Below are 19,500 nucleotides of genomic sequence, written 5' to 3' on the forward strand. Positions count from 1 at the left end.
CACTATGTTGGGTGTGTTTGTTTTGAACACAGCTGTTATTCACCCTGGCTCTGCTCTTAAAGCAGGCAATACGAAAGGGGAACAACACTCTGACCAAACCCCAGGACTTTCCACCAGAGCACAAAACGGGTAGCTGCGTGTGTGTGTGTGTGTGTGTGTGTTTGTGTGTGTGTGTGTGTGTGTGTGTGTGTAGCCTACTGTAGTTTCCACATTGGTTTGTGTAATGCAGCCTTTCTTGTTATTTGACAACAGTGGGGAGAGAAACGCATCAGCCATGAGAGACGTTTTACCCTGCTTCTGTTTTTCTTTCAGTCTTCCTTTTTTTGGGGGGGGGGCTAAAGTCAAGTTAGATTCGTCAATTACACAAACTTTCAGAGAATCAGTAGGGCACCAGTTTTGGTTCAGTGTACCAGGCCAAAAGCAGCCGAAACTTGTGTTTGCCTTTTAATGTCTTACTTTCAAGCCATTCAAAGCTAATAGGCTACGTGTTCTGACAGACTAGCAATTCTGTGAACATTGTTGCATTTTTCCAGAAAAAGGCTCAGGGAACATTTTATGTTATGTCTCACATATCCTTATGTTTCCTGTAATTTGTAAAATAAATAAATAATTTTAATCCAGGCAGTGATGGATCAGGTGCTACTCCAAACACATTTCTAGTCCTGACACACACACACACACACACACACACACACACACACACACACACACACACCACTGCTCTTCCCCCTTCATAACCAGGCCTGACAACGCCACTGCTCTTCCCACTTCATCAATAACTACACATTTCACACATGATCAAATCAAAGAAGGCTTCCTTTAGGTAGCCGGCATGGGAAGACTTGATGACTTGTACAGGGTAAAACATGACATGTACAGGGTAAAATGTTCTTTCCATGATACTAAATGCATGGAATAGTTATATCAGAACATGATTAAAATATATATAAAATTGAAATGTTTGTGGGCAGAGGTTGAGTAATATATAGAAGCTCACATCTCTCAAATAAAGGATAGATATGTGTAGTTTCACAACCAGGGTGTACTTTATTTCACAAGGCCTAAACATTAAACCTTGAAATATCATCCATATTGTGAGGAAGAAAATGACTGAAAGATCGTACAAAACATGATATGTCTAGTCTTGTCTAGTCATTGGTAATGACGGACAGCAACCCAACAGAATCACATATTTCATACAGCATGTTAAGCACTGATAATGAAACTACCTGATCACAATCACATTTACAGCCGGGGAATTGATTAAGTGATCAATACTACTACATAAGCAATGGACACACAACAGTTACATTTACAATGCTCAAATACTAGCAATGCTAGGCCACAAACAGTAGCATTTAGTTATTATGCTCAAATTCACCATTTTCACATGATGTCAGCAGCTGGGTATCAGTACGTCCGGTAGCAGTAATATGCAGTCATAACGTCATTTAACTTCACTCTCAAATCAAGGCAGCTACGAGAGCAATGAGAGCAAGATAACATAACGTTAGTCCTTAACGTTAGGAGAGGAGACCCCTGCTATACATAGCAGCAACTTCAGCTAGCTAACATTATAGCACCAAAGATGAAGTTGGTTTGATATTGGATATCCGGATGTTCAATGAAAGACCGTTCCTTATTTTAAATATTTGTCGAATATCCAATATCAAACCAACTTCACCTTCGGTGAAGCTAGCTGAAGTTGCTGTTTAAGGATTAGGCTACTGACTTTACTCTCAAATCAAGGCAGCTACGTAATGGCAATGAATCAACCACTGTAACCGTATCACCATAGCTTTTGCTTGCGCCGGATGTACTGATACCCAGCAACGCTTCAAAGCGGAAAGTGTCTGACGTTAGTGTAAAAATGGCTAATACTAGCAATGCTAGGGCACACAACAGTAACATTTAGTTTCTACGCTCAAATACTAACAATGCTAGGCCACACAACAGTAACATTTAGTTCAGTGAAACACTTGTTTCTGTAATTTTATTTTTCAAGTAAAAATGGCTTTCAAGTAGAACACTGGCTGAGCTTGATATTTATAACACTTGCATATTCATGTTAACAGTTTTAAACCTCAAGTGACGTCGTACATGTGTTGTCCTTTGCATTAAAGGTTCTTCATGTTAAGCTAAAATCAATTAAATATTTGTTTTTCCTTATTTTTCCCCTATTTTCCCTGACCTTTCGAGAGTGGTGATAACCACGGAGGTTTTTGCAGATAGCATCGGTGTGAGTGGAAGGTTACTGTAAACATCTCAGAAGTTCTCCTTGTTGAAGATGAACTTGCAGGAGGACTCCGAGTTGGAGCGGCACTGCTTCTCCAGGGTCTTGCCCAGCGCCGCCGGCCCACACAGGAACACGCCCACTTTGGTGCTGTTCAAACATACGCAGCAGAAGGACGACATTAGAGAAAATATCCACACTGTTACAGTCATCAGAAGGACGACATTAGAGAAAATATCCACACTGTTACAGTCATAGACATATATACATATATATCTATGGTTACAGTCATCAGAAGGACATTGGAGAGGACATCTACACTGTTACAGTCATCAGAAGGATGATATTAAAGAGGACGTCCACACTGTTACAGTCATCAGAAGGACAACATTAAAGAGGATGTCAACACTGTTACAGTCATCAGAAGTACATTAAAGAGGACGTTCACACTGTTACAGTCATCAGTAGGACAACATTAAAGAGGACGTCAACACTGTTACAGTCATCAGAACGACATTAGAGAGGATGTCCACACTGTTACAGTCATCAGAAGGACATTAAAGAGGACTTTCACACTGTTACAGTCACCAGAAGGACAACATTAAAGAGGACGTCAACACTTTTACAGTCATCAGAAGGACATTAAAGAGGGTCATTAGAGAGGACGTCCACACTGTTACAGTCATCAGAAGGACGACATCCCTGCTGAAAAAAACAGCAAGAAACCAGCTTAGGCTGGTAGCTGGTTTTAGCTGGTTTTAGCTGGTCTTTGCCCAAAACACAGTTATTATTGCTGGTCTTTGCTGGTGTAGCTGGTTAGGCCACCAGCTAGACATGCTGGCGTGACCATCTGAGGAAGCTGGTCGTGCTGGTGTGACCAGCCTGTCGTTTGGGATACAGCTGGTTTAAGATGGTCATGCTGGTGACCAGCCTGTCAAGCTTGACAAAGATGGTCAAGCTGGTTTTCTAGAATAACCAACATAAGCTGGCGTGGCCAGTAAAAACCAGCAATGTAGACCAGCAACACCAACTAAAATGACCAGCTTAAGGTGGTACGACAATCAAAACCAGCTGAATTACCATCATAAGCTGGGTAAACCAGCTGAAGGTGTGTTTTCGCGAGAGTTTTGCTGGTCTAGCTGGTTAACCATTAAAGGGTGGTCAAATAAGCTGGTTAACAAGCTGGTCAACCAGCAAACCACCTTTAGCTGGTCAGGCTGTTTTTTTCAGCAGGGATTAAAGAGGACATCCACACTGTTACAGTCATCAGAAGGACATTAGAGAGGACGTCCACACTGTTACAGTCATCAGAAGGATGACATTAAAGAGGACGTCCACACTGTGTCAACACGGGCATCAGTAGCATAGCATGCGTCTGCGATCATCATAATCATAGTAATCATCATCAATTTTAAAACTCGCCTAAAATCTTGGCTTTTAGAAAACCAAAGCTGCCTCACTTATTTCAATGTGTGTGACAACCACAGGTTCTGCTGTATGTTGTCTTATCTATTGTGTTATTCTGTTAGTGTTTGTCTTGCCTCTCAAACCAGAGGGTGCTGCATGAATGTTACTTGTTTCTATGCTTGTTTATGTATCTGCCTAGGGACAACAGATGGGAACTAGCCATGGTGATAAGTAGCATATATCTGATACATTTGATATTCATTAATATGCCCTGTCCCTAAAATAAACAATTAAATACACATGTGTTTATAACTGCAAGGAAAGTATGGCATAATGCTAAACACACACACACACACACACACACACACACACACACATAGAAGGGTGTGAAAGCCATACTGCTGAACCTACTCTGGGTGGTTTGCCCCAATAGTGGTGAACTCGTCGTGCCAGTTGGGTTTCCCAAACTTGGTCTTCTCCTTCAGGCCAGTGATGGGGTCGTTCTCCGTCTCGTGGCGAACCCGGAAGTACGCGGCCTGCGTGGAGAACACAGTCAAACAGGCGTAAACACACGACTCCCATACGGCCGCAGGAGCGCAGGATCAACCGTAAACACACGACTCCCATACGGCCCTGATGAACTCAGGAGCGCAGGATCAACCGTAAACATGACTCACAGCGCATGATCAACCGTAAACATGACTCACAGTGCAGGATCAACCGTAAACATGACTCACATACGGCCCTGAGTGCAGGAATGCAGGAAATTATGCCACTCAGGTGGAACATTAACTACTGAGTCACTAATGCAAATGATTAGTGGGAAACTTTTGTTGTGTTATCTTTCATTTCCTTTAAGGAAACCAAGCCCAGGTGGCGTAGATTACACAGCAGAGCTAGAGAACGCGTCTGGCCTGATTATAGTAGAGAACGCGTCTGGTCTGATTACGGTAGAGAACTCGTCTCGTCTGATTACGGTAGAGAACGCGTCTGGTCTGATTACGGTAGAGAACGCGTCTATTCTGATTACGGTAGAGAACGCGTCTGGTCTGATTACGGTAGAACTAGAGAATGTGTCCTGCCTCACCTCGGACTCCTTCCACCTGGTGAGGTAGATGTTGTAGCTGAGGAAGTCGCTCATGCCCTTCTCCATCATCTGCCCCTCCAGGCTCTGGAGCAGGTCAGCAAACCACTCGAACGCCTGCGTCTCTGGGCACAGCCAGTAGAAGTAGATCTGCAGAGAGACACATGCTGTGTAAGGGGTGTGTAAAGGGTCTAGGATAATAACACAATAGTCCTTCAGCTGACACTTTAAAGTACAGTATGACTGCAGGTAGGATAATAACACAATAGTCCTTCAGCTGACACTTTAAAGTACAGTATGACTGCAGGTAGGATAATAACACAATAGTCCTTCAGCTGACACTTTAAAGTACAGTATGACTGCAGGTAGGATAATAACACAATAGTCCTTCAGCTGACACTTTAAAGTACAGTATGACAACAGGTAGGATAATAACACAATAGTCCTTCAGCTGACACTTTAAAGTACAGTACGACTACAGGTAGGATGATAACAACATAGTCCTTCAGCTGACACTTTAAAGTACAGTACGACTGCAGGTAGGATAATAACACAATAGTCCTTCAGCTGACACTTTAAAGTACAGTATGACTGCAGGCAGGATAATAACACAATAGTCCTTCAGCTGACACTTTAAAGTACAGTATGACTGCAGGTAGGATAATAACACAATAAAATGGGTCAGGGCCTCGTCTAAGTGGTGTGTAAGGGCTACTTTAACACTAAGAAGGCACGGGGTATCTAGTTAGCACGGGGTATCTAGTTAGCACGGGGTATCTAGTTAGCACAGGGTATCTAGTAGCACGGGGTATCTTATCTAATTCAACACTAAGAAGGCACAGGGTATCTAGTTAGCACGGGGTATAGTTAGCACAGGGTATCTGGGGTATCTTATCTAATTCAACACTAAGAAGGCACAGGGTATCTAGTTAGCTAATCCTCTGTGAACATTGCTGTAAAAGTAAGAAAGTACTGTATGATTGGGGAACGCATGACTGGGGGAATGGGAAAAGCCCTCACCTTCTTGGTGAGGATGTTGGCTTTGTTTTGGACATGTTTGTACCACACAGATTTCAGGATGGATGCAAAAGGGGTGACTCCAATTCCAGCACCCACAAGCATGACCACGTCGTAGCGGAAAACATCTTCACTGGCCGTCCCAAATGGTCCATCTACTGCAATCCTTGTAACAGAGAGATACTCATATTATTGTATTGAGTTTGTGTAAGTTCAAAAAAGCCATTAGGAAAAAACTTTTTATGGAAGTGACAGATGTCTCACTCTGCAAATGCATAGTTCCTCTTATTTTTTTAAGCGAAACCGATTAACCCATTTCCTCTTTTCTTTGAACTTTCCCATATTTGTTAATAGTGGCACAACACACCAAACACATTGTCCGAGGTTCATGACCCATCCACTTGATTCATTATTTAACATTTAAACCCCAATAATCCATTTCCAAGCCCCACAACAGCTCGACGGGAGCGTTTCAGCAGCTATTTCTATCTGCACATCCCTCTCAACATGTCATTAAAGGTGTTGTCAGTGATTCTACATAACACCATGTCCCTTGCTATTTTAACCAGACACCAACAAAACACCAGCCAACACCAATCCAAATCTACGTAGAATCACAATACACTATTTACACGATAACACTTTTGGAAAGAGTCTTTATTTCTTTAAATAGTTCAATATCACAGACGACATGTCTGAATATTTTGCCATGATTTTACCAGAAAGGCACTACGTTTAAGGTACCGCTCTTTTACCAGAAAGGCACTACAGTACGTTTGAGGAACCGCTCTTTCCGCTCACAGCACTGAAATGGGGCTCTGACCCAAGATACGTATTAAAGCAACCACATTGAAGAGTATTCATGCCCCTTACTGCCTTAGTGTCAACAAGTAACCACATTGAAGAGTATTCATGCCCCTTACTGCCTTAGTGTCAACAAGTAACCACATTGAAGAGTATTCATGCCCCTTACTGCCTTAGTGTCAACAAGTAACCACATTGAAGAGTTTTCATGCCCCTTACTGCCTTAGTGTCAACAAGTAACCACATTGAAGAGTTTTCATGCCCCTTACTGCCTTAGTGTCAACAAGTAACCACATTGAAGAGTATTCATGCCCCTTACTGCCTTAGTGTCAACATTCAATGCTATGTAGTGGTATCACGGTACCCAGTTCGTCAACAAGCAACAAAATGGGTCATGATTCTACCCACTCGACAACGTTCCATAATGCAGTAACCAGCATCCCTGTATGCATTGGTCATGCTAGAGACTCGCTTATTCCCCACATCAGAAGCCATTGTAGCATCAGCAGGAGTTGGTCCTGTTATTGTAAAAGATTGAGTTATCTCTCGCTAGGTAAAATAACTGCATTGGGCTGCTTGAGTGTCCTTACTTGGGCAGTTTCCAGGCCTCCTGGAACTCGTTCTTGTCCCCCCCGCAGGCCTTGAGCAGGCCCTCGGTCCAGTCCCCCACGATGCGGACGTGGGCGCTGAAGTGGTCCTCCTCGGGGGCGGAGGTGAGCGTGAAGGGGTGCCACTCCAGCTGGGACACCGACGGACACTTGAGGAACACGTACTGGCCCACCTCCATCTTGAAGCCCTTCTTGCGCATCTGCAGCTCCAGAGTTTTGGACGGGTGCATGACCACCTGCAGCAAGAGCAGCACAGCACAGCGGGAGCACGTGTGAAGGGGCATATCAAGGAACCACTTAGCATCATGGTGTCGTATTATTAAAGGAATACGCCACCCAAAAATGAAATTAAGCTAGTCTCGGTCACCCCCAGAGTTAGAACAGTGAAAAAAACCCGGTTAAAATCCGTCCGGGCATTCTCCTGCTTTGGGAGCAGCGATGTTAGCTTTAGCTTAGAACAGTTGCTGTAGTTGAAGGGTGTCAGTGAGCACGTCCTCCAAAAAGTGACCGAGACGTCTACATTTTTTTCTAAATATATCTTGGGAGCCGTGTGTTCAAAACGAGTACAAATCATAATGCAAAATCGAACGAGACTATTACCTGGGCAGATCTTTACTTGGAACTATTTTCAGCCTCATCGCCGACGAAGCACCGCTAGCTAGGCGCAAAGTTCTCACGTAGCACCACTTGTGAAGTTCCAGTCCAAGCTAGTTGGGAGTTTACAAGACTGCTACGTGAGAACTTTGCGCCTAGCTAGCGGTGCTTCGTCGGCGATGAGGCTGAAAATAGTTCCAAGTAAAGATCTGCCCAGGTAATAGTCTCGTTCGATTTTGCATTATGATTTGTACTCGTTTTGAACACACGGCTCCCAAAATATATTTAGAAAAAAATGTAGACGTCTCGGTCACTTTTTTGGAGGACGTGCTCACTGACACCCTTCATCTACAGCAACTGTTCTAAGCTAAAGCTAACATCGCTGCTCCCAAAGCAGGAGAATGCCCGGACGGATTTTAACCGGGTTTTTTTCACTGTTCTAACTCTGGGGGTGACCGAGACTAGCTTAATTTCATTTTTGGGTGGCGTATTCCTTTAAGAAATCAACTAGCATCATGGTGTCGTTTTACTGAGAAATAAATTACTTAGCATCATGGGGTCGTATCATTGAGAAATCAACTACTTAGCATCATGGTGTCGTATTATTGAGAAATCAACTACTTAGCATCATGGTGTCGTATTATTGAGAAATCAACTACTTAGCATCATGGTGTCGTATTATTGAGAAATCAACTACTTAGCATCATGGGCTTGTATTGTTGAGAATCAACTACTTAGCATCATGGTGTCATATTGTTGAGAATCAACTACTTAGCATCATGGTGTCGTATTATTGAGAAATCAACTACTTAGCATCATGGTGTCGTAATATTGAGAAATCAACTACTTAGCATCATGGTGTCGTATTATTGAGAAATCAACTACTTAGCATCATGGTGTCGTATTAATGAGAAATCAACTACTTAGCATCATGGGGTCGTATTATTGAGAAATCAACTACTTAGCATCATGGGGTCGTATTATTGAGAAATCAACTATCAGCATCATTGTGTCATATTATTGGGGAAATAAACAAATAGAAATGAGAGACTGACCTTTGTGATGACCACCTTCTGATTGGCACGCCAGAGACGCACCAGCCTCTCACACACGTACAGAAACATGGGCCCAACCACCCACTTCCACGTCTGAAAACACACATTAACGCTTCAATCATGAAAACACACATTAACCCTTTAATCACACACATTAACCCTTTAATCATGAAAACACACATTAACCCTTCAATCATGACAACACACATTAACCCTTCAATCATGACAACACACATTAACCCTTTAATCGTGGGCCCCACCACCCATTTCCACGTCTGAAAACACACATTAACCCTTTAATCATAAAAACACACATTAACCCTTTAATCATGAAAACACACATTAACCCTTTAATCATGGGCCCCACCACCCACCTCCACGTCTGAAAACACACATTAACCCTTTAAACATTTAATGCATTAAAATACACACAAAAAAACAGTGAGCGAGATATCAATCATTCAGATTTCAATAATTTAAAATTGATAAAAAAAAAATACTGTATGTGCAAGTCTACTTATTCTTATGATATATTCTGGATCTATATCATTACTCTATGCCTATGTCTGTATTATTATCATGATATATCATCTCTTTGCCTATGTCTGTATTATTATCATGGTATATTATCTCTATGCCTATGTCTGTATTATTGTCATGATATATTATCTCTCTCTATGCTACTCCAGTGTGGACTCCAGTGTGTTGAAGAGAGGCACAAGTGAACGCTTCTCTCACCATTGGGGGATTTCCAGCAAACTTTGGTACAGTGCAGAAAGTCCCATTTTTGCCCCATTCCTCAAAGAGCGCTTCACATTTGTTGGGGCTGTTCTCCTTTAAATCATCGTCAGTCTGGCCACGTACGATGCGTCTGAACAAACAACAAACAACAAACAACAACAGAAATCGTCACAGAACTTCACTGGTTCTTATGGCTCACACGACAGTCAGTATACCAGTGCACCAGTGTGAGTGTGTGTGTGTGTGTGTGTGTGTGGGACTGCACACTCACCCTGCTCCGTGGAACACCAGGCCAATGAAGAAGACCACGAACAGGTGATGAGTGTACCAGAACACCTCAAAGTACGACCTCCGGATGACCTCCATGGACGAGGTGATGATCAGGATCAGCGCCAAGGTGATGACCACGCCCGTCAGCCCCGCGATGGTGGTGAACATCACAACAGTCGGATTCTGACAGACGCACAGCAGAGAAGCCCATGAGTCCCCCACACCAAACCAGACTAAGATATCAACAGGCCCCCACACCAAACCAGACTAAGATATCAACAGGCCCCCACACCAAACCGGACTAAGATATCAACAGGCCCCCACACCAAACCGGACTAAGATATCAACAGTCCCCCACACCAAACCGGACTAAGATATCAACAGTCCCCCACACCAAACCGGACTAAGATATCAACAGTCCCCAAATTAAACCAGACTAAGATATCAACAGTCCCCCACACCAAACCAGACTAAGATATCAACAGTCCCCAAATTAAACCAGACTAAGATCAACAGTCCCCCACACCAAACCAGACTAAGATATCAACAGTCCCCCACACCAAACCGGACTAAGATATCAACAGTCCCCCACACCAAACCGGACTAAGATATCAACAGTCCCCAAATTAAACCAGACTAAGATATCAACAGTCCCCCACACCAAACCGGACTAAGATATCAACAGTCCCCCAAATTAAACTAGACTAAGATATCAACAGGCCCCCAAACCAAACCAGACTAAGATATCAACAGTCCCCCAAACCAAACCGGACTAAGATATCAACAGTCCCCCACACCAAACCAGACTAAGATATCAACAGGCCCCCACACCAAACCAGACTAAGATATCAACAGGCCCCCAAACCAAACCAGACTAAGATATCAACAGGCCCCCAAACCAAACCGGACTAAGATAGCAACAGTCCCCCAAACCAAACCGGACTAAGATATCAACAGTCCCCCACACCAAACCAGACTAAGATATCAACAGGCCCCCAAACCAAACCAGACTAAGATATTGAAACGAAGGTTATGACATTCGGCGCACTGATTCAGTCCCATGATCACTCTTACCAATTTACAGAACTCTATAATTGCCCAACACTCTAGCGCCACCATTGGGTCAAACCTGGACTCACATTCATGATGTGACCATTGAACGATGCGTCCGATTTTCACAAATCAGGCACTGGTGGAATCCCTGAGTTGGTGGACCAACCTGAGTTCAATTACCCCCATTACGTCACTTTCCGCCATATTGGACCTCCGCCATATTGGATTTAGTCAAAACTCTACGAAAGGTTTCAGCGGTCACAAATTTCAGCCGATTTTCACAGAACTTGGTGGAGATTATCTTCAGACCGAGCCGCACAAACGATACTTGCTAGATTTTTAAGTTTGTTTGCTCGTGACTGCCAATCAAATATGGCAATGAAGCTGCCAAACAGGAAGTGGACTAACATCTCTGTGACACTTTGAGTAACATAACAAAACTCGACACCATTAGTCAGGACACTGTCCCAATCACTCACAGCAACGCTCTAGCGCCACCACCAGTTCAATATTGGACATGTACATGCACGTGACCCTTGACTCTGTGGTCTGATTTTCACAATTGAGGTAGCGTCTGAATTCTTGGACCACCCCGAGTTCATCGACCCTATCGCGTCACAGGAAGTGAGCCTGTGCCCCAGCAACACTCATGTGAACTTGCTGTGAGTGTTCATGCCACGGGAACACCATCTCCTGCTAGTGCACTGCTAGACCCCCACATTGCTGCTTGCTATATTTTTCCTGAGGTTTGCTTGTATTGATACTGTTTACTGTTTATATTGCTATTCTCTTTACTATAGTCTTACCAACGTTTTGAATTTGTTCACTGCTACATTAATTATTGTTCTGTTTTTGTTTGTGTGTCGCTTTGGACAAAGGCGCCTGCCAAGTAGCATAACCGTAACGGTAGCATAGCATAACACTCCAAACCATCTTGCTCAGCAGCTCAAGTAGCATAACCGTAACGGTAGCATAGCATAACACTCCAACCCATCTTGCTCAGCAGCTCAAGTAGCATAACCGTAACGGTAGCATAGCATAACACTCCAACCCATCTTGCTCAGCAGCTCAAGTAGCATAACCGTAACGGTAGCATAGCATAACACTCCAACCCATCTTGCTCAGCAGCTCAAGTAGCATAACCGTAACGGTAGCATAGCATAACCGTAACGGTAGCATAGCATAACACTCCAACCCATCTTGCTCAGCAGCTCAAGTAGCATAACCGTAGCGGTAGCATAGCATAACACTCCAACCCATCTTGCTCAGCAGCTCAAGTAGCGTAACCGTAACGGTAGCATAGCATAACATTCCAACCCATCTTGCTCAGCAGCCCAAGTAGCATAACCGTAGCGGTAGCATAGCATAACACTCCAACCCATCTTGCTCAGCAGCTCAAGTAGCATAACCGTAACGGTAGCATAGCATAACACTCCAACCCATCTTGCTCAGCAGCTCAAGTAGCATAACCGTAACGGTAGCATAGCATAACACTCCAACCCATCTTGCTCAGCAGCTCAAGTAGCATAACCGTAACGGTAGCATAGCATAACACTCCAACCCATCTTGCTCAGCAGCTCAAGTAGCATAACCGTAACGGTAGCATAGCATAACACTCCAACCCATCTTGCTCAGCAGCTCAAGTAGCATAACCGTAACGGTAGCATAGCATAACATTCCAACCCATCTTGCTCAGCAGCTCTTGTTTTGGAAAGCTGCTCTTCTCTTAGATGCTATTTATGGATTTTGCTGTCATGGTTGTGGGGGGTTTGCATCATATCACCATGGCAACAGCATACGGACAGAGCATGAGTACGCCACCAGAACAGTCTGATGACGATGCGTCGTGCTGCCAGACTGTGGGCGGACCAGGCCCTCAGTTGCCCGTGGTAACCAGTCCCCCTGTTCCTCTCTCTGACCAGGACGACGCCCACGCTGTGTGGTCAGCAACTTCCTCCTTTTCAGTCCGCCGCGATTACGGTCTCAAGAGAAACGACCTCAACTCAACTCAACTGTACCAATCTCAACCTCTCAAGAGAAATTACCTCAACCAGACTCAACTGTAACAATCTCAAGCTCAACTCAACTCAACTGTACCAATCTCAAGCTCAACTCAACTCAAATGTACCAATCTCAAGCTCAACTCAACTCAACTGTACCAATCTCAAGCTCAACTCAACTCAACTGTAACAATCTCAAGCTCTCAAGAGAAACTAACTCAACTCAACTCAACTGTACCAATCTCAAGCTCAACTCAACTCAACTGTAACAATCTCAAGCTCTCAAGAGAAACTAACTGAACTCAACTCAACTGTACCAATCTCAAGCTCAACTCAACTCAACTGTAACAATCTCAAGCTCTCAAGAGAAACTAACTCAACTCAACTCAACTGTACCAATCTCAAGCTCAACTCAACTGTACCAATCTCAAGCTCAACTCATCTCAACTGTAACAATCTCAAGCTCAACTCAACTCAACAGTAACAATCTCAAGCTCAACTCAACTCAACAGTAACAATCTCAAGCTCAACTCAACTCAACTGTAACAATTTCAAGCTCTCTAGAATGAAACCCTCCAGGCAAACAGCATATAGTCCCAATTAATGAACCAGTTGGTTTACTGACTGAGAGTCCGGCGCTGTCCAGACTATAACATGAACATTATTCTACAGTTATCAGCTCCACTGCACGCCTGGCCAGGATAGGTCTGATCAGGTGCATCACATTCTCTAGCGAGCTTTATGTATGTTTCATTCGCTAGCGAGCTTTATGTATATGTTTCATTCTCTAGCGAGCTTCATGTGTTATGCTTCTGCCACTGTATGAGGCAGCAGACAGCACACACACTGGTTGTCTATAGCAGACACACTCACGGTTGTATTGCTGCGGATGGCGTTGAGGAGGACTCACGGTTGTGTTGCTGCGGATGGGGTTGAGGAAGGACTGGTTGTCTGCGTTGCCGATCTGGGAGAGCACGTAGGAGAGATCGCTACTGTTCCCCAGCAGCTGCGCGTCCATGAAGCGCTCAAAGTTAAACAGGTGGGCCATGATGTGGACCGCTGGCAATCAGCAAAGACAAACAACACGGCACAGTTATCAATGGAGGCTCCTGCTGTGTTGTGTTGTGCTGTGCTGTGCTGTGTTGTGTTGTGTTGTGTTGTGTTGTGTTGTGTTGTACTGTGTTGTGCTGTGCTGTGCTGTGCTGGGGCCTGTACTACGAAGGGAGCTCAACCTACCCAGATGTAACCCAGGGTTACTTTGCTAAACCGGGGTTGACAAAACCTGGTTATCTTCATTGGTGTTAATCGGTACTACGACGCTGAGTAAGAAGTTGATTTGTTGAACTGGGGTTAAACTCATCGGAGTTGGTGCGCGTTCACATAAAATGGGCGGGTTGCAGCGCAAATCATCACTTTTAATGATGACGCGATCACGTTATTTTACGGATAAGCAATGCGCAATGATTATAAAAAGTGCGAGGAATTAAAACCCACTTTACTATACATCAAATAGCCTACGTCGGCAGCAAACAAAGCAAGACAAGGCTGTTGGCAACGTAGGCTATTGCAGATCGGATATATGAAAGGAAAGTTTTATTTCATGTTCCTTAAATAGCCTATGTGTTACGCAGGATTAATAGCTTGCGGAATGTCTGAAATGTGTTGAAATAAATACATTTTGAGTTCATAAGAGTCCTACAGATGCAACACAATTCATGCCATGTATATGAATAAATATTAATAAAGGATAATTGAATGTTTAGCCCCATTGACTGATTTAGTGTATGCCTATCCTGTGAACATTTTAGATGCAACAGCAGTGCCGCTGGCAGCAGGTGAAAATGAAACTCAAAAACATTCAGAAGGTTCATAGGCCTAGTTATAGCTTGCATTATGTCTTAATTATGAAAATGTTATATTGCCAATGCTTATAGCCTCCACTTTGCCTCGATCAGCTGACAAATGCAACGAATTCCCTCGGCTGAGAATGTATAGGCTATCTTTCATAGAGAATATTATATGGAGAAAGATTCTGGCGGTCTTTAAAAACCCTCGCCTTGCGAAGAGAGGCGCTTACAATTTGCGCTCCAATAATGTATCTTCCAAGTAGCCTACGTCGACATTGTGGGGTGTGGTTAACCGCAAACCTCGGGTTAACCAAGATCATAACCTGCTCGGAGCAGGTTTGAGATGCAGCGTAAATTGCCATGGCAGCATACCTCGGTTAAAACCTATCCACCTTTCGTAGTACGGGTTAACCGGGAAGTTACGCCACACGTGATCAACTTACTCTCGAAGTTACCCAGCTAAGCCAGTAACCCCGCTTCGTAGTACAGGCCCCTGTGCTGTGCTGTGCTGTGCTGTGTTTTGCTGTGTTGTGTTGTGTTGTGTTGTGTTGTGTTGTGTTGTGTTGTGTTGTGTTGTGTTGTGTTGTGTTGCGCTGCGTTGCGTTGCGTTGCGTTGTGCTGCGCTGCGCTGCTTGTGTAGTGTAGTGTAGAGGGCACCTGTGTGGAAGGCTATCATGTAGGCCAGCAGCTTGTGGAAGGTGATGTGTTGTGTTGTGTTGTGTTATGTTGTGTTGTGTTGCGTTGCGTTGCGTTGCGTTGCGTTGCGTTGCGTTGCGTTGCGTTGCGTTGCGTTGCGTTGTGTTGTGTAGTGTTGTGTAGAGGGTACCTGTGTGGAAGGCGATCATGTAGGCCAGCAGCTTGTGGAAGGTGATGTGTTGTGTTGTGTTGTGTTATGTTGTGTTGTGTTGCGTTGCGTTGCGTTGCGTTGCGTTGCGTTGCGTTGCGTTGCGTTGCGTTGCGTTGTGTTGTGTAGTGTTGTGTAGAGGGTACCTGTGTGGAAGGCGATCATGTAGGCCAGCAGCTTGTGGAAGGTGATGTGTTGTGTTGTGTTGTGTTGTGTAGAGGCACCTGTGTGGAAGGCTATCATGTAGGCCAGCAGCTTGTGGAAGGTGAGGTGTTGTGTTGTGTTGTGTTGTGTTGTGTAGAGGTACCTGTGTGGAAGGCGATCATGTAGGCCAGCAGCTTGTGGAAGGTGATGTGTTGTGTTGTGTTGTGTTGTGTTGTGTAGAGGTACCTGTGTGGAAGGCTATCATGTAGGCCAGCAGCTTGTGGAAGGTGATGTGTTGTGTTGTGTTGTGTTGTGTTGTGTTGTGTAGAGGTACCTGTGTGGAAGGCTATCATGTAGGCCAGCAGCTTGTGGAAGGTGATGTGTAGTGTAGTGTAGAGGGTACCTGTGTGGAAGGCTATCATGTAGGCCAGCAGCTTGTGGAAGGTGATGTGTTGTGTTGTGTTGCGTTGCGTTGTGTAGTGTAGTGTAGTGTAGTGTAGTGTAGTGTAGTGTAGAGGTACCTGTGTGGAAGGCGATCATGTAGGCCAGCAGCTTGTGGAAGGTGATGTTCTTATCAAGCTGGCGAGCTGCAGTCCGGCTACACATCTGTTCAGTACAACACACAAATAAAACACACAGATTTATAGTGCATATTTTACAGCCAAAAAGATTTGAGCAGCATTCACATCAAGAACGATAACGATAACGATAACGATAACGATAACAATCTCCTTGTGTTAATGAATGTGATGGCTAGAATATTATGGGTTCTGATTGGCTGTTAACTTTTTATCTGAAAGTGATCTACAACGATATCGTTCTTCATGTCGTTATCGTTATTGGTTATGTGTGAACGTTGTCATTCATATTAACGAGAGTGATATTTGTTCATAGATATCATTATAGTTATCGTCCTTGGTGTGAACGCCCTTATAGTACATATGATACAGCCAAAACACACAGATTTAGAATGCTGTTATCTATTATGTATAGTGCATATATCTCTCATCTAATTAGATAAACAGTGCATATATTCCGTATGAATGTCTTTAATGTTACTGTTGGGTTCTACACTAACAGCATCTCTCGGTCGCTATGGCAACACGCACCTGGACGGTGGGTTCTACACTAACGGCATCTCTCGGTCACTATGGCAACACACACCTGGATGGTGGGTTCTACACTAACAGCATCTCTCGGTCACTATGGCAACACACACCTGGACGGTGGGTTCTACACTAACAGCATCTCTCGGTCGCTATGGCAACACGCACCTGGACGGTGGGTTCTACACTAACGGCATCTCTCGGTCACTATGGCAACACACACCTGGACGGTGGGTTCTACACTAACGGCATCTCTCGGTCACTATGGCAACACACACCTGGACGGTGGGTTCTACACTAACAGCATCTCTCGGTCACTATGGCAACACACAGGACAGCAGGTTGGGTTCTACACTAACAGCATCTCTCGGTCGCTATGGCAACACGCACCTGGACGGTGCCCCTCAGGAAGGACAGCAGGTTGCGGCACACGGGCAGCAGGATCAGCATGCAGTTGAAGTTGAGACAGGCGGCCGGAGCTCTCGCCCACGACAACGCATCCTGACAACGGAGAGAGAGAGAGAGAGGGATGAGAGAGAGGGGGAGAGAGAGGTAGAGAAGAGAGAGAGAGAGCAGAGAGAGATAGAGAAAAGAGAGAGAGACCAGAGAGATAGAGAAGAGAGAGAGAGCAGAGAGATAGAGAAGAGAGAGAGAGCAGAGAGAGATAGAAAAGAGAGAGAGAGCAGAGAGATAGAGAAGAGATAGAGAAGAGAGAGAGAGCAGAGAGATAGAAAAGAGAGAGAGAGCAGAGAGATAGAGAAGAGAGAGAGAGAAGTTAAATAGAAGAAAACAGAGTAAACAGTGAGCTTTCACTTCTGGTTCTGAACTGACACCTGGTGTGACGGCACTCAACCGTGAGAGGAAAAGCAGCAGAGATCAGTCACACAACAGCACAACACACACACACACACACACACACACACACACACACACACACACACACACACACACACACACACACACACACACACACACACACACACACACACACACACAGCAGCAGCACAAATCATTTGGTAGATATGGCTAGATATGCACTACACTGACACACACACACACACACACACATACACACACACACACAGCAGCACAAATCATTTGGTAGATATGGCTAGATATGCACTACACTGACACACACACACACACACAGCACAAATCACCCCTGTGGGGCTGCACACATATTAAACACAGAAAAACAAAAGTTCAGACATACGCTACACTTGAGTGAATTAAAAAATATGAATGTACATTAAATACACTTACCCCAAGAATGACACGAGTGTAGTAGTATTTATCCACAAGGAATCTCATGTAGTAAAACACGAAGAGGAAAACATTGATTCCCAGCCAGACAAGCTAAAAAGAACCCGACAAAACATTCCATGATAACCCAACAGAACACTCCATGAGAACCCAACAGAACACTCCCTGAGAACCCGACAAAACATTCAATGAGAACCCAACAGAACACTCCATGAGAACCCAACAGAACATTCCATGAGAACCCAACAGAACACTCCAGAGAACAGGTCAGACTTAGTAAATAAGAAATACTGTATCTTAATAGGTCAGACTTATTAGTGAATAAGATATAGTCTTAATAGGTCAGACTTATTAGTAAATAAGAATTAATCTTAATGATATAATGAATAGTTAAAAAATAAAAGTCTACTCACAATCACAAAAATAGAGACACCTTCATTTGCAACAAAGTTGCCCATCTTGAGTGCAGGAGTGAGTGAGTGAGTGAATGAGTGTGTGTGAGTGTGTGTGTACATGCTGAAAGTTGAGTATATATAGGAAATGGGGACATGAGGAAATGACAATCAGTTTCCCGTCTAAACTCTCTGATTTGAGTGTGTGTGTGTGTGTGTGTGTGTGTGTGTGTGTGTGTGGACTTTGCTCTTTCGATATACCACACCTCGCCTGTAGTGCGGTGTTGAGCCATCACTTCTCAGACGGGCTCCCAGAAGCAGTTTTGCTCGACTACAGCCAGTAAACAGTGCAGACTACCATTACAGCCATGCTATCACAAACCAGACTACCATTACTACAGCCATGCTATCACAAACCAGACTACCATTACTACAGCCATGCTACCACAAACCAGACTACCATTACAGCCATGCTATCACAAACCAGATTACCATTACAGCCATGCTATCACAAACCAGATTACAGCCATGCTACCACAAACCAGACTACCATTACAGCCATGCTATCACAAACCAGATTACCATTACAGCCATGCTATCACAAACCAGATTACAGCCATGCTACCACAAACCAGACTACCATTACTACAGCCATGCTATCACAAACCAGACTACCATCACTGAGGATGATTCATGCTAGAGTGCCGTCATGCTGGATCACGTCGGTCACTTCAGATTTGTAATTGTGCTCCTACTTCAATAGAAGCAGTGCTTACAACAGTAGCACACAGCTGCCCATACAGCGAAGGGGCTATGGCCTACATATACGACCACAGATGAACTGTCTTGTGTCTGGACCATGCAATGAGCCAATGAAACCCAAGCTCTGCTCTTTGGCGGCTGTGATATTTCCAGCTGAACGAGCCGCTGTTATCTGTATGGGCAAGTGGAAGAGGCCCCATAAACTATTCATGTGTTTCCACTCTGATAACGGCAAAGGGGAAAAAGCACATACAAAAGACACAGACACACACAGAC

The 19,500-nt window shown here is 44.3% G+C and overlaps 1 protein-coding gene across 1 annotated transcript; it reads right to left on the reverse strand.

Annotated features, from left to right (window-relative positions):
* Window positions 1-1,024: 1,024 nt before the first annotated feature.
* LOC134071173 (cytochrome b-245 heavy chain) lies at window positions 1,025-18,589 on the reverse strand. The gene is made up of 13 exons (XM_062527793.1): window positions 18,484-18,589; window positions 18,071-18,163; window positions 17,198-17,308; window positions 16,223-16,307; window positions 13,777-13,925; window positions 9,815-9,996; window positions 9,541-9,673; window positions 8,803-8,895; window positions 7,136-7,389; window positions 5,745-5,907; window positions 4,728-4,874; window positions 4,052-4,176; window positions 1,025-2,383 (listed from the first exon to the last, which is right to left on the reverse strand). The coding sequence occupies exons 1-13, from the start codon at window positions 18,583-18,585 to the stop codon at window positions 2,266-2,268; spliced, it is 1,755 nt and encodes a 584-aa protein (XP_062383777.1). The 5' UTR covers window positions 18,586-18,589; the 3' UTR covers window positions 1,025-2,265.
* Between the last annotated feature and the right edge of the window lie 911 nt (window positions 18,590-19,500).

This window comes from Sardina pilchardus, chromosome 23 (assembly GCF_963854185.1).
Source record: "Sardina pilchardus chromosome 23, fSarPil1.1, whole genome shotgun sequence".
In the NCBI taxonomy this organism is placed as follows: domain Eukaryota; kingdom Metazoa; phylum Chordata; class Actinopteri; order Clupeiformes; family Clupeidae; genus Sardina; species Sardina pilchardus.